General features: G+C 34.2%; 2 protein-coding genes across 23 annotated transcripts in view; both read left to right on the forward strand.

Annotated features, from left to right (window-relative positions):
* Nucleotides 1-372: 372 nt before the first annotated feature.
* LOC6640363 (probable cytochrome P450 6u1) lies at nt 373-4,035 on the forward strand. Its single transcript, XM_002063112.3, has 3 exons — nt 373-471; nt 2,043-3,329; nt 3,391-4,035. The coding sequence occupies exons 2-3, from the start codon at nt 2,285-2,287 to the stop codon at nt 3,810-3,812; spliced, it is 1,467 nt and encodes a 488-aa protein (XP_002063148.1). The 5' UTR covers nt 373-471; nt 2,043-2,284; the 3' UTR covers nt 3,813-4,035.
* Nucleotides 4,036-4,296: 261 nt separating this feature from the next.
* Nucleotides 4,297-18,676, forward strand: part of LOC6640620 (protein MTSS 2) — a 52,109-nt gene continuing 37,729 nt past the window's right edge. For 13 of the 22 annotated variants that reach the window (XM_023174801.2, XM_023174809.2, XM_047010197.1 and 10 more), the window contains exon 1: nt 4,297-5,063. The gene's annotated coding sequence lies outside the window, so the exon portion shown is untranslated. The remainder of the gene's footprint in view (nt 5,064-18,676) is intronic. The other 9 variants (XM_023174815.2, XM_023174818.2, XM_047010202.1 and 6 more) reach the window with 1 other exon arrangement.

Below are 18,676 nucleotides of genomic sequence, written 5' to 3' on the forward strand. Positions count from 1 at the left end.
CAAAAGAAATATTTATATATATACACATATATATATATAAAGCGTTGAAACACACACAAAAAGAAAAACGAAACGATAAACATTTATTTATAAACCATTTAAACACAATAATGTACATTTAATTCAAATAAAATTTGAAAATGCATCAGAAATAAGAAAAACATACGGAAAATTTTATTGAGGACAGTCTTATATTACCTTTACCTTGAGGCGGCTTTAAATTAGTAATAAAATCTATTTCGACAAATGGAAAATAAGTTTATAGTGACATTTTGAATTTCATTTTAAACTTTTGTCAGCGCTAGAGCTCAATTTGAGTTAACATTGGTGCTGACATGTAAGCATGAGTTAACAGCTCAATTTTAGTCATTGGTTTGTTTTCGTTTATTGTTGTTGCACAAACTCTAGACAAAATTTCACTTTTACCAAATTCAACGTTAACAATACATTATAAACAAAGTGTAAAAAAGTGTAAGTATAGGACAATTCTTAGTTACAAATGGGGACATAGCTTCAGCTAAATATAGAAAGATGCCCGAATGATTTACTAGTCATTTAATTGTAAACAACAACATTGCACATCAGTGCTGAGCTCAAAGGAAGCTAAATTGAAAAGAAATCTCTGGAAAATAATAAAGTTTTTAACATATTATGCAAAGTAAACGTTTTCCGTGAGTTTAAAACATTAAAAAGTGTTAAGTGTTGCAGATTAAATATGCTCAGTAGATAGTTTATAGAAGTGAAAACGAAAAAAGTTGTATGGTCACAAAAAAGGCTAAAAGGAAACAGCTAAACCTGACAGCACTGATAACAACCTGTGAATTGGCAATTTAGACTGTCAGAGTGCATAATTTACCGTAGCGTGCACCTGCCCAAAAGATTGCAATGGAGATTTTTTTGTGGGCCACATTTAAAGATAAGAAAGAGGAAGCAGAAATTGTTAATCATCATTGGTCAACATATTTCCCTCCACTTGGAGAGATGCTCAAATTTGAATCCAGATCGGTTGTTCACCTCAACAACAAGCCAATTTAAGATTATTACCTTTATAGACAGTCTAAGTAAATTGAACCCAAAGGTCATCACTACATAAATGACATTGCTTCTACCCTGAAAAGGAGGAATTCAACGTGTATTTGTGGTAAGTGACATCATATAAATTTTATGTTATATCATAAACCATTATATTTTGTAATAAAACTATATTTGGATGGATGGTTTTTGTCCCAATTAAGCTATCATTACTTTGCTTTAATAGTTTAATACTAAACATTTATCAAGTATTAAGTAACACACAGTTTTCTCTAGATAAAAATATAAAGTTGATTTAAATTTTAGTTTTATTGAGTAACACTAAGTTTTCTCTAGATAAAAATTTATGGTTGATTTAAATTTTAGTTATATTTTAGTGAATTAATTCATTTTAAATTCATTTAATTAATTTTAAAAATAGTAAAAATCTCCATTAAAAATTACAAGTATGTACTTAACAGAGTTTTGTTGTAATTAAAACAGAGAAAGTGAAAAGTCATTCATAATATTATTATTTTTATTAATATTACGTATATTAATTATTAATTAAATAATTTTATGTCTCTTAATACCCTTGTAGAGTGAGTTCATAAAAATGGTCTTTGTTTTTTAAATTTATATTTATTTTGGCTTAAATTATATTAACCAATTTCCAATTTGTTTATGCCTTTTGTTTCCTAAAATATATAAAAAGTAAATGAACTCTGATAGAATGATAATTATAAAGAACAGATCAAAAATAAACAAATTTCTGTTTTTAATTTCAATGCCATTCATTGTTAATTTTGTGTATATATATCCTATTTCTTTCAGATTTTGCATTAAGGACCTTTACCAAAGACAGAACTTCTGCAGGAATCAAACAAAAAGTTCTTGTCCATCATCTTTTTGTACTTCGAACTTGAATATTAAAGGCTCATGGCCTCTATAACTTTTACAACCCTTTGACTAAATAATTAAAGAAAAACTATAGATAATAAACTGATTACGTTTCTCTTTTTATATTTTAGATTCCATTTGCTCACTCTTTCGCTCTCTCTCTTGCTCTCTGTTGGCTGGTTTGGTCTTTGCTTGCTCAATGGAAATTATCGCTTGGCTGGCCAATTCGACGCTGATAACTGTTAGTAGTCCATGACGATGGCGTTGATAAGCCAGGCCAAATAGACAGCAAAGCCAAAATAATATCGATCACCAAAAAAAAGGCACAACTAAATTATATCCTAATCCAACAAAATATAGAAGCTAATTCAACATGTATATAATCCATCGTATTCTGCTCACTGGACTGAGTACCTGCCTGCTCTTGTATATAGCTATCAAATACACTTTGGGCTACTGGAAACGACGCGGACTTTTGCATGAGAAACCAAAATTCCTATGGGGTAATCTCAAGGGTGTTATACAAGGCAAAAGACATGTACAAGAGGCCCTTCTCGATGTATACAAGGCTTTCAAGGGTCGTGCCCCATTTATAGGCTTCTATGCCTGTTTGAAACCCTTCCTTTTGGTCACGGATTTGGATCTGGTGAGGAATATATTGATAACAAATTCGGGAAATTTCACTACACGCGGCATGTATAACAATTTGAAGGGTGAACCCTTGACGGGAAATCTCCTTCAGCTGGATGGACACAAATGGCGTGCCCTTCATGGTCAAACTGTTGAGGTGTTTACCTCAAGTAATCTTCAGAAGCTTCTAAGCAGATTGATTGCCATATCCCACAGAAGTCAACAGAAAATGGGCCAGTTTAAGCTGAAAAATGTGAATATAAGCCAATTAGTGGATAATTATAATATAGATGTTATAGCTTGTATGACTTTTGGCATGGATCTAGCGGCGGATAAAGAGGAATTCCGTCAAATGTCCCAAAGATTGTGGCACAATTTTAGTCTATGGCGTGCCTATTTGGCTCTGGAGTTTCCCTTTTTGGCCAGCATCTTTCAATATAAGAATTACGATGACAAGGCCGTGGCGTATTTTTATAATCTCACTCTGAGACAGCTGGAGGAACAGCGCAGACGAGATCGCCAGCCACTGCAGAGTTTTCTTCAGCTTTATTCACGCTCGGAGAGTCCACTAAGTGATAAGGAAATTGCTGCCCAAGCATTTGGTTTCATAGTGGCTGGATTGAATCCACTTAATGCCACACTAAGTTTTTGTCTCTACGAGTTGGCCCAACAAACCGAGTTGCAGGAGCGCACAAGAGCAGAGATTGCAGCGGTTCTGAAGCGGCACAATGGACAGCTGACGGCGGATGGACTCAAAGAGTTGCAATTTACCAAGCAGGTGGTGCAGGGTAAGCTTTATTTGGCTCCGGTTTATTTGTTTTTTAATATACTCTTCCCCTTTTTCAATAGAAACCCTACGTTTGCATTCGCCATATCCATTTGTCGTGCGTCGCTGCACCAAAGAGTTTGAGGTGGACAATTCGGTATTTGTCATAGCCAGGGGTAATAATATCATTATTCCCACTGTTGCCATTCATCGTGATCCATCGATTTATGAGGAACCTTTGCGTTTCGATCCCAGTCGCTTTGATGCAGCTGCTCTAAAATCACGTCCCGCCATGTCATTTCTGCCCTTTGGTGCTGGTCTCCGTGGCTGTTTGGCCTCCCAGCTAGCGGAACAGCAACTAATTGTGGGCCTGGTTGCTCTGCTGCAGCAACATCGTTATGCACCATGTGCGGATACGACAATTCCTTTAAAATATGACACTAAAAAGTTGCTATTAATGCCAAAAAGCGACATTTACCTGAGTGTAGAGCGAGAAGAGAGCTAAGTGATTGCTATCAAGTTTCTATTGTTTTCTTTATTGTACAAAAAGGTTTAAGTTGTTTTAGTTTTCCCTTCAAATACGTTAAACAAACATTTTTTTAATTTGCTGCAATAGCTTTGTATGTACATGTGATAAGACACTTAAATTTATATTATAATTTTGACTGCACCAAGAACAAATGAGATGAACAAATAAATTAATTGTTAAAATTATAAGTGGAAATATATTTAAGTGAGTTCATTTCTTATTTTAATGTTAATATTTCAAATGTTCAAATTGGCGCCACTTTTATTAGATTTATCAACACTGCCACCAGGGGTCTTAACTCAGGGCTGCAATGTTTGCTGCATAAATATTTGGCGGCAAAAAGGCTAAATTGCCAGCACTCTCTTATTTACGGCGAGAGGGCAAAAATTTACGACGAGAGGGCAAGAATTTACGGCGAGAAAGGCGAAAAGTTTCGACCAAAAATTATACCGTTTTTTTTTTGTTATTGTTGTTTTTGTTTTCGAGCAGTACAGACGTGTCGCGGAAATTCGTTTTTCCGGTCGAGAGAGAGAAAGAGAGGAAAAAAATTGCATTTTTCTTACCATCTTTTTTCGGTTGCAATTCTTCTGTGTTGTGTTCGTGTGTTGTATCAGTTTTTGTTCTTTTTTCGGCGAAAAATTAAAGAAATCGTCTAATTGCTGTGCTTATAAGTGAGAAAGAAAAAGAAAAAAACGAAGCAAATAACAGTAAATCCATTTCAAAATTTATAACTGTTGTTTGGTCGTTAGAAAGCAGCGCGAATAAAGGAAGAAAAATAAAATTCAGTGCAAAAGCAAAAAAAAAGTGTCAAAAAAAAAGCGTCTGTGTCTGCCAGGCAAATGCAAATGTATGTGTGAGTGTAGAACAACAACAACATCAAAACCAACAGGAACAACAGCAAAAGGAGGCAGGAGCCCAGAGACAGGATCAACATTTGCCGCCGTTCAGGGTTGATTGTTTGAACAAAGCCCAACAACTTCCACACACACACACACACAAACACACCGACATACACACACACATAGACGATAAGGAGTTGGGCAAAGGTAGAGTCATGCAGCAAGGGCAAAGGGGAGGAAATTGTGCTGCTGCTGCTGCTTCTGCTGCTTAATTGTTTGCAGTCACATCTCCCAACAGAAAAACAACAACAAACGATTGCATTTAAACATATTTTGCCTCAGCTTTTGCCGTCTCCATCGTCGCTGTTCGCTGCTTGAAAAGTGCATTGTAAGTATCCTTCAAGTGGGTAACATGGGCGTAGTTTAAGTTCATTCAGTTAAATGGGGACGGAGGTTTATCCATTTTTCACCTTAGCCTTGAAGTTTGTCATCCCCTTGCGACAGCCATGTCGATATTTGCTTTGCTCTCCCTCTGTCTCTCTCTCTCACTCTCTCTACCTTTGAAGCTACCGTTGTCTGTCTCTCTTTTAACCCCGTCCCTCCTGCCACTTTTCTTTTGTTTTTAGCAGATAAAAACCAACAACACTTGGCCTTATTTCAAGTGAGCTAATTATTACTTCTTTTTTACCCGTTTTGCCACCCGCAGTTTCTCATTTCTTCAGGAGTGTTTTTTTTTTGTTTCATGGCCAAACAACAACAAGAACAACAATTTAGTGCTCCCTTTTTTTGTGAAGTTTTTCCCTCTCTAATTGCGCAAGTGCAGGAACTTTACGTTTTTTGTTGAATCAAGAAGGAAAATATTATTTAATAAGTTCATTGACCAAAATCCATAAACTGGGTTTAAGTTGATTTGCCAGGGGGGATTGGGGGATGCGCTGGTGTTTATGACTTCTTTGTGTGTGTGTGTGCCAAATCATACTAAGTACCTAATAACTATAACTGTAATGTTTCGGATTTTCCCTTATCGCACGTAATGTGTTATACCTTTCCGCCTCACATACTCCTTCTCTGGCTACTCCACTTCGCCCCCCTCTGCCAACTCCTCCTCCAACCTATAGATTATGACGCCTTTTCTTGGCGGGCATCCCGCCTTACCTTTGAAACGACCTGATAACACACTGATAAGCAAAGGTTAGCGTTTGAAAGTATTTGAAAATGATTATCATTAGTCGCGCATAGTAGGAATAGTAATTGTTTCTGATAACGTGTGAAATAATAGCAAATAGTTTCGATTAGTTTAAAAACACAATTATCGATGCCATGAATTTTATATACCCTTTAAGTTTTAGTTTGAAATAGTCTATATTTAGTGCTAGGTGAAATATTAAAAGGTTTTAACTTATTGTTAAGTTTAATTACTAGTGCCAAAACTTAACTTATTGTTAAGTTTAATTACTAGTGCACAAAAATTTTCAAATAATAATTACTTTGTAGTTAGAAAATAGTTAACTTAAAAGTTCTATATATAAAAATTACAAGAATATTTACAAATTCACTTAAATTTAGATTATTATACCATACACCCATGGGGTGAAATGGTGTATTAAAGTCGCTAAAATGTATGTAACAGGCAGAAGGAAGCATCTCCGACCCCACAAAGTATATATATTCTTGATCAGGATCAAAAACCGAGTCGATCTAGCCATGTCCGTCTGTCCGTCCGTCCGTCCGTATGAACACCTAGATCTCGGAGACTATAAGAGCTAGAGCCACCAAATTTGGTATGCAGTCTCGTGTAGTATGTACGCTTATCGAGTTTGTTTCAAATTTTTGCCACGCCCCCTTCCGCCCCCAGAATTTACATAAAACTGTTTTTCTTAAAAAGTATAGCAGATAGAAACATCAAATTTGGTTTATATACTCGTTTAGTTAGCGCGCAGAAAATAATTGTTCCAACTTTTTGCCACGCCCCCTTCCGCCCCCGGAATTTACATAACTCTGATTTTCTTAAAAACTATGAAAGCTACCGACATTAAATTTGGTATGTAAGTTAGCTTAATAGACGCGCAGATATTGACTATTTAAAAATTTTGCCACGCCCATTTCCGCCCCCGAAAATTAAACAAAACTGATTTTCTCGAAAACTAACAAAGCTTAAGAAACCAAATTTAGTATGTATATTGGCTTAGTATGCGCACAGAATACATATATTTTAATATGTTGCCACGCCCACTTCCGCCTCCATAATTTAGAAAAAACCGATTAGCTCTTGCAATTTTTTGACCATCGCGATCAAATTTGGCAGACTAATAAATCTTATCTATTTCTATCAAACTACCAAATTTGATTGAAATCGGACTAGAAACATACAAAATATACGTATGAACGTATTTTGCTACGCGATCCATAAGGGCAGAATTGGCCGTTGGCTAGTGGCGGCGCTAGAGTGCTCGTGTGTTTGTAGAGTGAGCGAGATAGCAAATGGTATGAGGCATGTTAAAACAATTTAGTAGACATACATTTGGTTTTCGAAATTTTAAATATTTGTTTCACCTGGTGTATGGTATACCCAAGTCGGCGAGACGACTTACTTACTTCATTTTGGACTAGGATTAAATAATATTAGAATATCTTGCACTATTTGCAATAAATAACGCTCACTTTTAAATTAAAATGATCTTGATATTGTAAAATATTGTTAATTTAATATGTGGATTCAAATTATGATATTTTCAAAGCTCCACATAGACTCTAACAAAATTATAAAACCGGGAAAATAGTATTTTATTTTAACAGTCAACAAATCAAACTAACTAACTAACTAAGTAAGGCATAGTTATCATATGTTCTTCTATATACCGCATTGATTCAACAAATTTAAAAAAAATTGTTGCTATATTTATCATTGTTCAAGGGCAGTAATATCTATTTTTTCTTATTTATGTAAAAAAAAAGCTGATGTTTCAGCTTAGAACACGCTCAAAATACGAGAAGTAATTGGATACTCCCCTTAGAAAACGAGTCATTCATTAAAACATTTGTCCAAACAAATGTTTTGGGTACTTATAACTGATCTAACCCGGGCAACTCAACTCCTAGCAAGTTTCAGGTAACTTGTGATTCTTTTTTTTGGGATCAAATATGATCTAATTGGAATTTGAAAGCCAAGGCGCCAAAAAGAGAAGACTAAAGATGCAACCCGGTGATAATCATGTGGCCATCTGATTTGTTTCGTAGCTTTTTTGCTTCGATTGCTGTATACTGCTAGGTACTTGTAATCCAATCCATAACCTAAGCTACGCAACACCTGTGCAATTAAAAAAAAAAATACTTTGAACCTTAAGTGGAAGACTCGACTGACAGTTACCTTCTGTTACCACTCGGGTCCAAAACGAGTACAACAAAATTGAAAAAACTTATCTTTAGATTCGATACGAGTAATTATTGTTTAATATTTTAAGCGGAAAAGAAGATTTGAGAGCGATAATATGTCCAATTTTCTAACAAATCCTAGTCTATTGATAAGTGAAAAACTTGGTTAAAGTTAGATTTCAGTGTTGGCAAACGTCCAATTCTTGTAGTTGAATACGTCTGAGTTTATTAACCAAATCTAGCCTAACAAAATGCAATCTTCGGACACTTATCACTTTTCGGGTCGTACTGTTATATTTTAAAAAAAAACTAGATCGCGCCCCTATGCCCCCCTTTGAAGGGCTTCCCAACAATTGTTACTTACCTTTACTTTAGCTAAATAAACCCTTTATTTCTATACATAAAAAATTAAAGGGTATATCTTCATGAACAAACCTTCAACATCTGTGCACTGAAAATAAACTTGCTTTTGGTTAACTCTCACCCCCCTTGCCACCCTTACCTCTTACCTCTTGCCTTAGTTCATCGTGTCTCTCTCTTTCTCTCTCTGTATCAACAAACGAAGCCAACAACAACGTGCGTCTTAATAAAAAGCAAACAAAACTGCAATCCACAAAAAGAATACACAAGCATATGTAAATATACATATATTCCTCTATAGTATCTACATCATGTGTATAAATAATTTAATCTTTCTAGAGAAAGGCTACCGCGTACTTCTTCTTACCGCTCCCTTCGTTGCTTCGTTCTTGGCCTAAACAACAATTGCATTAATTGGAAAGGAAAGGAGGCAAAGTTTATGTAAACTTTTGCTCTTGTTTCTTTTTTCTCTATCTTTTTGTTGTTGTTGTTTGGTTTCGTTTCATTTCGTTTGGCTTTTGCTTTTGGTTTGAGCCATGTAAATTTTAATTATACTATGTGCAAATGGCATAAATACATATATCACTATAACGATTTTTCTAATACTTCAAAAGAAACACGTTACACTGACTAAGAAAAGTATTTCCCTAGAGCAAAATGAACTTATAAAAAAATTGAATCGTTTGAAATTCACAGAAATTTGTTCATCATTCAATGTTTATGTTAATTATTTACTAATATAGGGTACCTAAATCAACATAATCAATATAATTCCGAATTAGCCAACACTTTAAAGGACCCTCAAATCGAGTTAAACTGTCCTGTTATATTAACCCGATCTGGTCGTTGGCTCGATTTAAATAATTTAAAATGACATACTTTTGATTTCCTCATTTGTTCACGGACTTCTAAGACTTACTGTATCCGAAATGATGTAAAGCTATGGAGGAGTATATTTTCGCAGAGATTTTTTTGTTTAGTTGGACTTAAGTAACAACTGACTGTATCAATGAGATTGTTGTTGCTTTTTTGTTGGTGTAGCTGCTACTTTGTCGTTTGTCTGGTCGCCCACTCACCAAACTCATGAACATGCAACGCGGTAGATGGAAGACAACATCAACAACAACCACAAAAGCAACGATTTTCATTTTCATTCGATTGGCCTGAATATTACATGGGTGGATTTTTTGTTTTTGGATTTTGTTTTTGGTTTTTTCATTCATAAAAAGGCGTGATTCCATTTATACACACACACACACAGGGAGTTCATGCAAACTCCCCACCCCCCACCAACCGCCCACACATGGCACCTTTTCGGCTGTTTTCGTAAGAGCTTTAAATTGTTGTTGTTGTTGTCGCGGTTTCTTTTTCGTTTTGTGGTTTTTAATCAAAAACGTGTCGGCGTTTCGTTAAAGAACTCCACCATCCTCCTTGAGAAATCATTAAAAGTTTTTTTCTTTCACCGTTTATAACTTGCCCTGATGACATGTCAAGAGTTCACCTGAAGCTCTAATGGATTTTTTGTTTCGTTTTTTATTTGTTACTCCACTTAATGCACAGGCATTAATTATTGCCAGCAAATTAGCAAAAACAAACGAACAAAAATAAAAAAAAAAATACTTGAAAGCCTTTCTCTCACTTTCCCCCCATTCTCTGGTTACAAAAGAAAAATCTCAACTACTTAGAATACAGACTAAAAGCGAAACGACATGTGAGTTTAGACTCTTGGCAAGCTTCTGTGGATGCCATGTGAAGAAAAAGTATATGCATCGACTTGTTGATACCCTGCAATAAGTTCTCTAACAATTTGTCAGTTTTATTAAGTTTGAAATAAGTTATACATATATTTCATCTGTTTCCAGTGTATACTACAACATTGCATGAATTTATTCAAAAGCATAAACCAGTGATTCGGTTTTTGAAAGAAAAACTCGTTTAAAGAAAAAGTATTCGATATTGGAAAAACCAATGCGTCTTGAATTTGTGAGTCATCGCCTTCTCACAACGAATAAATTGAACTCTATTCTGTTTTCGTTTGAGTTAAAATATTACGAACATTGTTCATTATCAAATGAATACAACTTAAGGGTTCAAAGAGTTATTTGCGTTATATAAGTATTCATGCAATGCTCTAGTATATGGACATTAGAGTCTGAATACATTTGAAATGGTTATATTAAAATATATTCAGTTGCTTGATTCCCTTACTTATTCGATTAAATTCAAACTCGCTTTGATGTAATATTTAATTAAATTTGAATACATCCCAAATTTCGAATTTAAAAAGTATTTAAGTAAAAGAAATGTATTGCTGCAAAGTTAAAATATTCATTTGTCCTATTATATGGATTCATGCTGGGTACTAAAAAATAAGTAGACTACATTTAACGGTACTTTTGCTTTTCATTAATGAGCATAAGAGAAACAGACTAAGCATCATCATTCGCCTCCTCGGATGAAATGTGTAGAAGGCAAAGATTCAAAATCTTAACAGGTAGGATTATAATAAGAAAATGTCCCTCAACTGGGGCATATAGAATATTCATATAAAATATGAATATATCCCCCAGCAAATGTGCAAAAATTATTTCACTCACACTCAAGTACTTAAGTATTTATTGAATAATATTTAAGAATATTCAAGGAGTGCCTTGCGTTAGATACCAATCGTTTCAATATGGGTTAGGTTTAACCAAGGTTGTCTTAGTTCGCAATTTATATCCGCATTTAGATTAATTAATTTGCCAAACAATTAATCAATAGAATTTAAAGATATAAAAATATTGAAATTTGCTTTAAATTGGTTTTAATGAAATAACAACCAATTTAGAATAACAAAACTGCTGGACGATTATGAGTTATGACCACTGTGGTCATCTTTAAGCTTGTGTTTGGTTATTTATTTCTTAGAATTAATGTTAAGTATTTTATTAAATTAACACCCGAAAAGCGAATGCTTTTTCAATTTAAAGAACGAAAATAATGTTATTAAGCAAACTCCAATCGCTCCACCCATTTGGAGGCTACAGTGGGTTAGCAGGTTAAACAAAAACAACTTAAAGAAAGTCCAAAATTTTGTATTCCTCTTCGTCTGATGGTCCATATGTGAATACTTTCTATTTTGGGGCAATTTAAAATCTCTAATTGCACATCTGTGGATAATTTCATAATACAAATCTATTACAAATTGTACAAGTTGTCTATGGTGTTTATTTTCGCCGACTTTATTGTTGTTGTTGGTGTTGGTTTTGTGTGTATCTAAACATATAATTTTATGTATAAAATCGATTAAACTGCTTAATGCCGAAAGTTTATTTCTAGAGGTCCAACCAAAAAAGAAAAAAAAAAAACAAGAACAACAGCAGACAGCAGGCCAACATTTTAGTGTAATGTGGGTATAGGGTACAGGGCCGTCTCGAGGGTGAAGCGACCTGACATTTTAAATGCATTTTAATCATTTGAAAAAAATACTAATGTTCAATATGCCTTTAAATTATAATTTAAAGGTGTGTGGTCAAGTATATAAAACATCTGAATACTTTAAACCTTTAGAGTAAGTTTAAAATTCAAGATTGAATCCCATATATACATGGAGTGTATGGTATTTGAGTTAAACTAAAAGCTTTTATTTCATTCATGTCTAACTGTTTCCACGGACACTATGAATCCAGGGTTTCACAACTGCCTTTAGGACCCCGGTATAATCAGTAGAATTCACTTGAAGTCCTTGAGAGCACAAGGACGTAAAACCATGACAGTGGCTGGAAACTGAATGATTCCAGGTATCTCTGTGAGATTGGAACATAGACTTCTTCCATTTCTTGGTCGAAAATTTCGTCGAAAAATAACCATAACATCTCTTCAGGACTCTTCTAAACAAATAGCTCGCTGTTATCTGTCCTTTTCACATTATATAGGACTTTTACCGAAGATCTTTATGGACAATTCGACGGATAAGACCGTCAGAAACATTAAGAGAATTTGCCAGGGACCTTATTGACCATGAGAGGTCCTTGACAATAATCGATTCTGACGATCGAATAGTGTCAAACGTTCCTCGAATTCACCTGATACTTCCAATTCACGACTTAGCTTAACACGAAGTAATCGGTGCACAATTAAGACAATTAGATATGTCCAATCAGTGTGTTTGCACATAATTCAGCGATAACTTCGTATCTCTTGAAATAGTCCTCCATTTCCTTTCAAAAAAAAGAAAAAAAAACTAGATAAAGTGATTTCGGAAATATATTGCATGCTTAATCACCTTGCACACCCTGTAGCTATGGCGTTTCGAATTCGATTCGTATCGAAAAGAAAGAACAAAAGTGTTGAAAAATGTCTTACTAGTAATTTATTTACACTTTGGTGAACAAATTTGGTAAGGGCCCGAAAATACCGCGCAACGGCTCTGCCTACATACACATGTACATTAGTATGTATATATATAGACCTTTGGGGGGCCTACATTGGCTGTGGTGTTTACAAATGTATGTACATATTTATGTATATGTATATTTTGTGGGCGTTTGAAAATTGCGAAATATGTTCTATTTTTTTGGGGTCGCCGACGCCGCCGCCGTTTAGTCTCTGATAACTTTCGATCGATAATTGGATTGCCACATTTGCCGTCATTTTGTGTGTACTGATATCTTCAAATTGACTGAGGTGTTGATTAGATAACGAATCATTTACCAGTAGTTTTCACATATCAATCTGCAAATGTTTTGAGAAAGACAGACCAGACAATAACAATAACAATTTGTTGCCTAACACTTTTCAGTGATCATCAAAAGAGAGAAGTGAGAGAGAGAGAGAGAGGGATACACAGACAGAAATCAAATGTACTAACAATTGCTGGATTAAAGCTAAAAATTTGGGTTAATGATGTGTTAGAGCGAAAACAGATTGCCCAAAAAGAAAAAAAATGAAAAATCTAAAAAATTGAACCAATTCTCAAGTCGAAAATGCAACGCAAACTATTGCCACAGATGACGCGCTAAAGATAGAAGAAAAATAAAATTACAGATACATAAAACACAAAATCTTTCGGATTATCATCATCATCATCGACATCATCATGAGCATTGTTTTTTTTTTTATGTTTCTGTTGAGTTCTTTTCGCTTTTCAAAAATGCATTTTCTCGACAGAAAAGAAAACACACACACACACCATACACACACACATATGTAGAGATTGATGTCAGCGCTTTCCCAAAACGTTTGACAACTTCAACCTACGCCCCAGACCTCGAGACCCAGACCGGACCCAAGGGCTGACCACAGATGTTGACTATTGTGGTTGTTGTTTTTGTTGCTTTTGTTGCTGCTTCTATGTTTGGAGAGAAAGTGTAAAGTCATGGATGATGCTGCTGCCCCATGCCCCCAAACAGCGCCCTCCATGCTCCACAGCTGCTCAATTTGCCATGTTGCTTGAATCGTTTACCTTGTGGCATTAGATTTAAAATCTCCTCTCCACACACACAGACACACCACACACACACTCAAATACTTTTATATGTATGTGAATCGAAATCTCGTAAAGCTAAAAAGACATTGAAATTTGTGTTGTTTGTCTTAGAACTTATGTTGCATTGAGGTTGACACAAAGTCTACATCGCATTCAGTGGATAAGAAAGTATAATAGTAGATTAATATATTAAGTTATTGATTGTCTGGCAATAAAGTATCAATGGCTTTTCAGATAAACCAGATTTAGTTGAACACAAACCTAGAAAAAAGAGAAGCTAATACAATGATGATAATAAATGAAAATCGAACGATAGAGTTTATAAATTTCAAGCAGTCATAAATATTGACAAATGTGGAATCATTTTATAATGTCAACCATTTGAATTAGAACACTTTTGTGTTTACTTTATTTACGTGTATTCTTGTTAAACATGTGTTTTTTATAAACTTCTATAACTTCTGAATAGAACTTTTAACTATTATAGCGTCCATTTATGGATCACTTTTATTAGAAAAGAGGAATTATTAGCGCTTTGCCAGGTTTTATGGAAGTTGTTTTAGCTTTTTTCTTTCTTCAAAAGGATGGGAATATTCCTAAGATGATTGTGATAACGTCATAAGCAAATAATAATAATTTGGTTAAAATTTTACTTTGACTACTCGATCAAGGAAATTGCATAAACTTTATTTCGGAGAAATTTGTACCAAAAATCTATGAAACTTGTGCTATTAGTATTCCATTTTAAGTCCTTGAGTTTAAATCACATCTCTCAAATGGAAAGTTTGAAAACAATTTTAGCTGCAGAGAGCTGATTTCAAGGATATCTTTTTAGTGACTGCACTACTAAGTCTACCACATTTGAGAATTCTAATCCCATGCCAAAAGGGTATTAAATAGTTAGCATTTCGATTTATTTCTTTTCTTTTTTTTTTTTGGCTTGGAATCTAGAGCATAGGCCAAAACTCAGACTGAGAGTCTTAGGTCAGGCAAGGCAGGCAAATCGTGATGTGATCTAAAACCCAAAGCCAGCAAAAGGAGGACGAGCAAATTCTTTTAACCAGTAGCCACTAAACAGACCAAATTACCAAATCGTGCAGAAAAAAGAACTTCACAGCAACTGTTGTTGGGAAAAGAATAATTTTTGTCTCGATTGTGTTGGGAAAAGGTTGAAATTCTGGTTTCCTTGATTCCTTTTGATACCCGCATCATACACACTTGAAATGTCAAATTGGATGAGAAGATGAGGCGACGGCTGCTGCTCCGATGGATGCGTTTCAATGCGTTTCCAACTACGCACAAATTTTACGCCCTATTTACGCTCTACACTCTTTTTTTTTCGTCTTCTTACTCCTCTCATATCTCTGTTCGGCTTTTGCGGTTTTCTCTCTGATGATTGTGAGATTTGTAGACGGAAGCTGAAGCTGGAATGGAGAAGAAATGAACGGATTGGGCTGCATGTCTAGTTTCTATTACAGGAAGTGACTTGACAGACAATCAGCATACAGAAAACCCACCACTCCACTACACAAAACACTCACCCAGCAGGCAGATAGATACGCTTTTGTCAAGGGCGAGAGAGTTCTTTGGTCTGGTTAATTGCCATACACACACACTCACACATTAAATGTTGTGCACACACACGCATAGCAAATAGGATTTCAGTTTTTGAATGTAATTATGCGTAAATGCAGATGAGTTTATCATTCAACGTCGACGTGCCTGGGCAACATTAAATGCTTCTTAAAAGCAACAATAACAAAAACACGCCGGGTAAAGCCCCGAGCCAAGGATTATTCCTAAGTTCCTCCACTCCAAAAGACATTATGGCATCCATCGTCTCTATCTTTATAATTGCCTGGGAATTATTAGTAGTTAAATTACTCATTTCATTTATCAAAACAAAAGTTTTGCATATTTTTTAGTGATTTCTTTGTTTCCTTTTGTGGTTACAAATCAAAGAAATTATTTATCAAAAGAATTACAAGAAATTATTTATCATTAAAATATTTAAATACATAAAAGAAACTTATTGAATTTAGAAATGGACATTATTATAGTCAAATAATTAAAAAAAATGAACAGCTGTACTTGTTAAGTTTGTATAAAATTTCCTAAAATATAGTTTTTTTATTTAACTCCTATACTACTCTATGCCCGTTCTGAACGTGTATCCAAAGCCTAACGAATGAATCTTTGGAAGCGATAAAATGAATCATTCTAAAATGTAAAGTATTTTAAATACTAACAGCATTTGGTCAAACTTTGTTTTCAATTAAGCCACTTAACATGTTCTCATCGAATTGTTTTTTCTGTTCACTAACTAAAAGTTATAAATTATTAGAAATATAATTTAATATATGTATTTCAAAACAAAATTCAGAATGCCTATGCTTATCAACTGAACAAGTAAGCAATGTAGTGAGCAATCGAACAATTGAGCAAGTGAACAAAATGAGTGAGTTGACTCACTTCAAAAAGAAAGCCGAGTAAAGAAGTTGAGCTAAGGGAGCAATGTTTACCTAATACTAGAATGTTGAGAGTAAACGTTGAAGAAATATTAAAATAATAAGAAGAATATATCAAATGAATCTCTTTTCATTCGATTCGAAGATTGAACGGATGAATCAGTTTGACTACTAAACCTAAAAAGATTTTAAGTCCATCTACTTTACTCTATCCTAAAACCAGGGCATGTGAATATTTTAATATCTTCCTGTAAGAAATAAAGTTGGACATTTGAAAATTTAAAAAAGTAAAACAAAAATCATTAACTCTGACTTAAGCATCATGTTTAACCAGTTACAGGCTTTAAGATTTAACAAAAAAAAAACGAAACCAGTTTTCTGGGTCAATGTTTAAAGACTAAAAAACCCAACTACATATATGTGTACAATATATAAAACCAGATTATTGCAATTGCCAAAAACCAGAAGGGGGGAATGGAAAAAAAAATCCAACAACTTATTTCCGTACTGCTAAAGGAAATTGCAGCAAAAACTACAACAAGGCCTGTCATCTTGTTGCTTTTGTGGCAACAATTTTTTTTTTCTCTTCTCTTTTTTTTATCTTGAGAGGTCATTTACACTGCATATAGAAGCGCGAAAGATGTAAGTCTCTTTCTACTACTTGCCCCCCTCTTCTTCTTTTTTCTTTCTTTTTTTGTAGACATCTCTCTCGTTGCGCGTTTTTCTTCAACTTGTTCTTTGATGGGCTTTGAATGCTTTTCTTGTACGCTTTTCCGCACACACTCTCTCACACTCGAAGTGAGATATACGCGGGGAGTTGTCTAGGCTAGGCAATCTGCTTTTGTTGATGTTGTTGCTTTTGCTGGTGTTGTTCACGCTCGAGTATCTTTTGTGAACGCTTTCTGAATATATATATGTATGCGACTATATATATATATATATGTACTTGGGGCACATCTATCGAGAAAGAACCTCGTTGACAGCTAGCTGTCAATGTCATAATCAGCCAAAATATGCCTCAAGTACAATATAACTCAAGCGACGACCATTTCAAGTTGGGCTTTAACTCAAGGGACAATGTTTTTACAAATTATAATGGAAGCGAAGACAAAGGTTATGAGGCATGAGAGATGACAACGTGACTAGACATAAAATAAAGCATATAAGTACTTTTGTTGATATCTATCAACAACAAATGACCCTAAAACTTAATCAATTGAATAAAACTTGGCTCTCAGCTTTGAATATTGAATACAAGTGGCTTAAGAAGGGTTTCCAATTCAAATACAGTTAGAGTTTTAGAACCATCGTTTGAATGAGTATGGAAAACATGAAATAAGAACAAGCCCTGTATTGCGCTATTTCAAAAACTACCAAGTTCTCTCATCAGCAGACTTTGCTAAGCACTCTAGAATTGTAAGGCCATACCATTACTTCAACACTAAAACCAGTTGTGAATTATAACTGAATGAAGCGAAACAAGGCAAGCATAGCTTACAACTGCAAAGTTCGTTTTTTAATAACTTAACTATTAAGATTTTAAAAAACAAATGACTTCAATTCTCCAAAATATATTTAATGCTGTTAATTTAAGAAATAATTATTTGGACGTGACTATAAATACAATTTAATTTATATGCAATAAAATTATATATCAATAATAATTATTTTTCAATAATAGTTAAAAGTTGAAACATGGAATACATAAATCTTTTAAGTGTAATTTTTGCCATTATATGATTTTATAGAATTGGTACCAAATGATTGTTGTAATAAAGTGTAATATTTTGGATCATAGTGTTAATTAAATGTGGTAAAAAAAAGTTATTAGAAACTCCAAAGCAAAGTCTGCCTTATTTAGTTGGCCTTAAACGGAAAATAGTTAATTTTTATATATTGCCATTTGGATTTGATGTCAGTTATCTTTTATTTATATTTTCCTTTATGGTACCAATGGATATTATGGAAATGATTAGCCTAGAAAACTATGGCCAGGCCTCAGCGAATAAAATGACGAAATTTTGTTCATAAAAACTGAACATAACTTTACTTATTTAGCATTTAATATCTTTTGTTTTTCTACAAATACTTAAGATTTATGCTTTTTAGTTATAGATGAATTGGGGTTGTGGTTGGGGTTAGTGTTTGTTATACCATCAACAATGAGTTAATTGTTTATGCCAAGTCGTACAATGGCAATAAGCTCACATCTCTTGCTTTTTGTGTTTTATTCGATTTTAATAACTATTTGTTGTAAATTTGACGCCTCTACCAAGCACTAATTGCTTTCAAGGCTTGGCTTTCATCACTTGTCGTAAAACAAAAAAAGAA

This window comes from Drosophila willistoni (genome assembly GCF_018902025.1).
Source record: "Drosophila willistoni isolate 14030-0811.24 chromosome 2L unlocalized genomic scaffold, UCI_dwil_1.1 Seg196, whole genome shotgun sequence".
Classification (NCBI taxonomy): domain Eukaryota; kingdom Metazoa; phylum Arthropoda; class Insecta; order Diptera; family Drosophilidae; genus Drosophila; species Drosophila willistoni.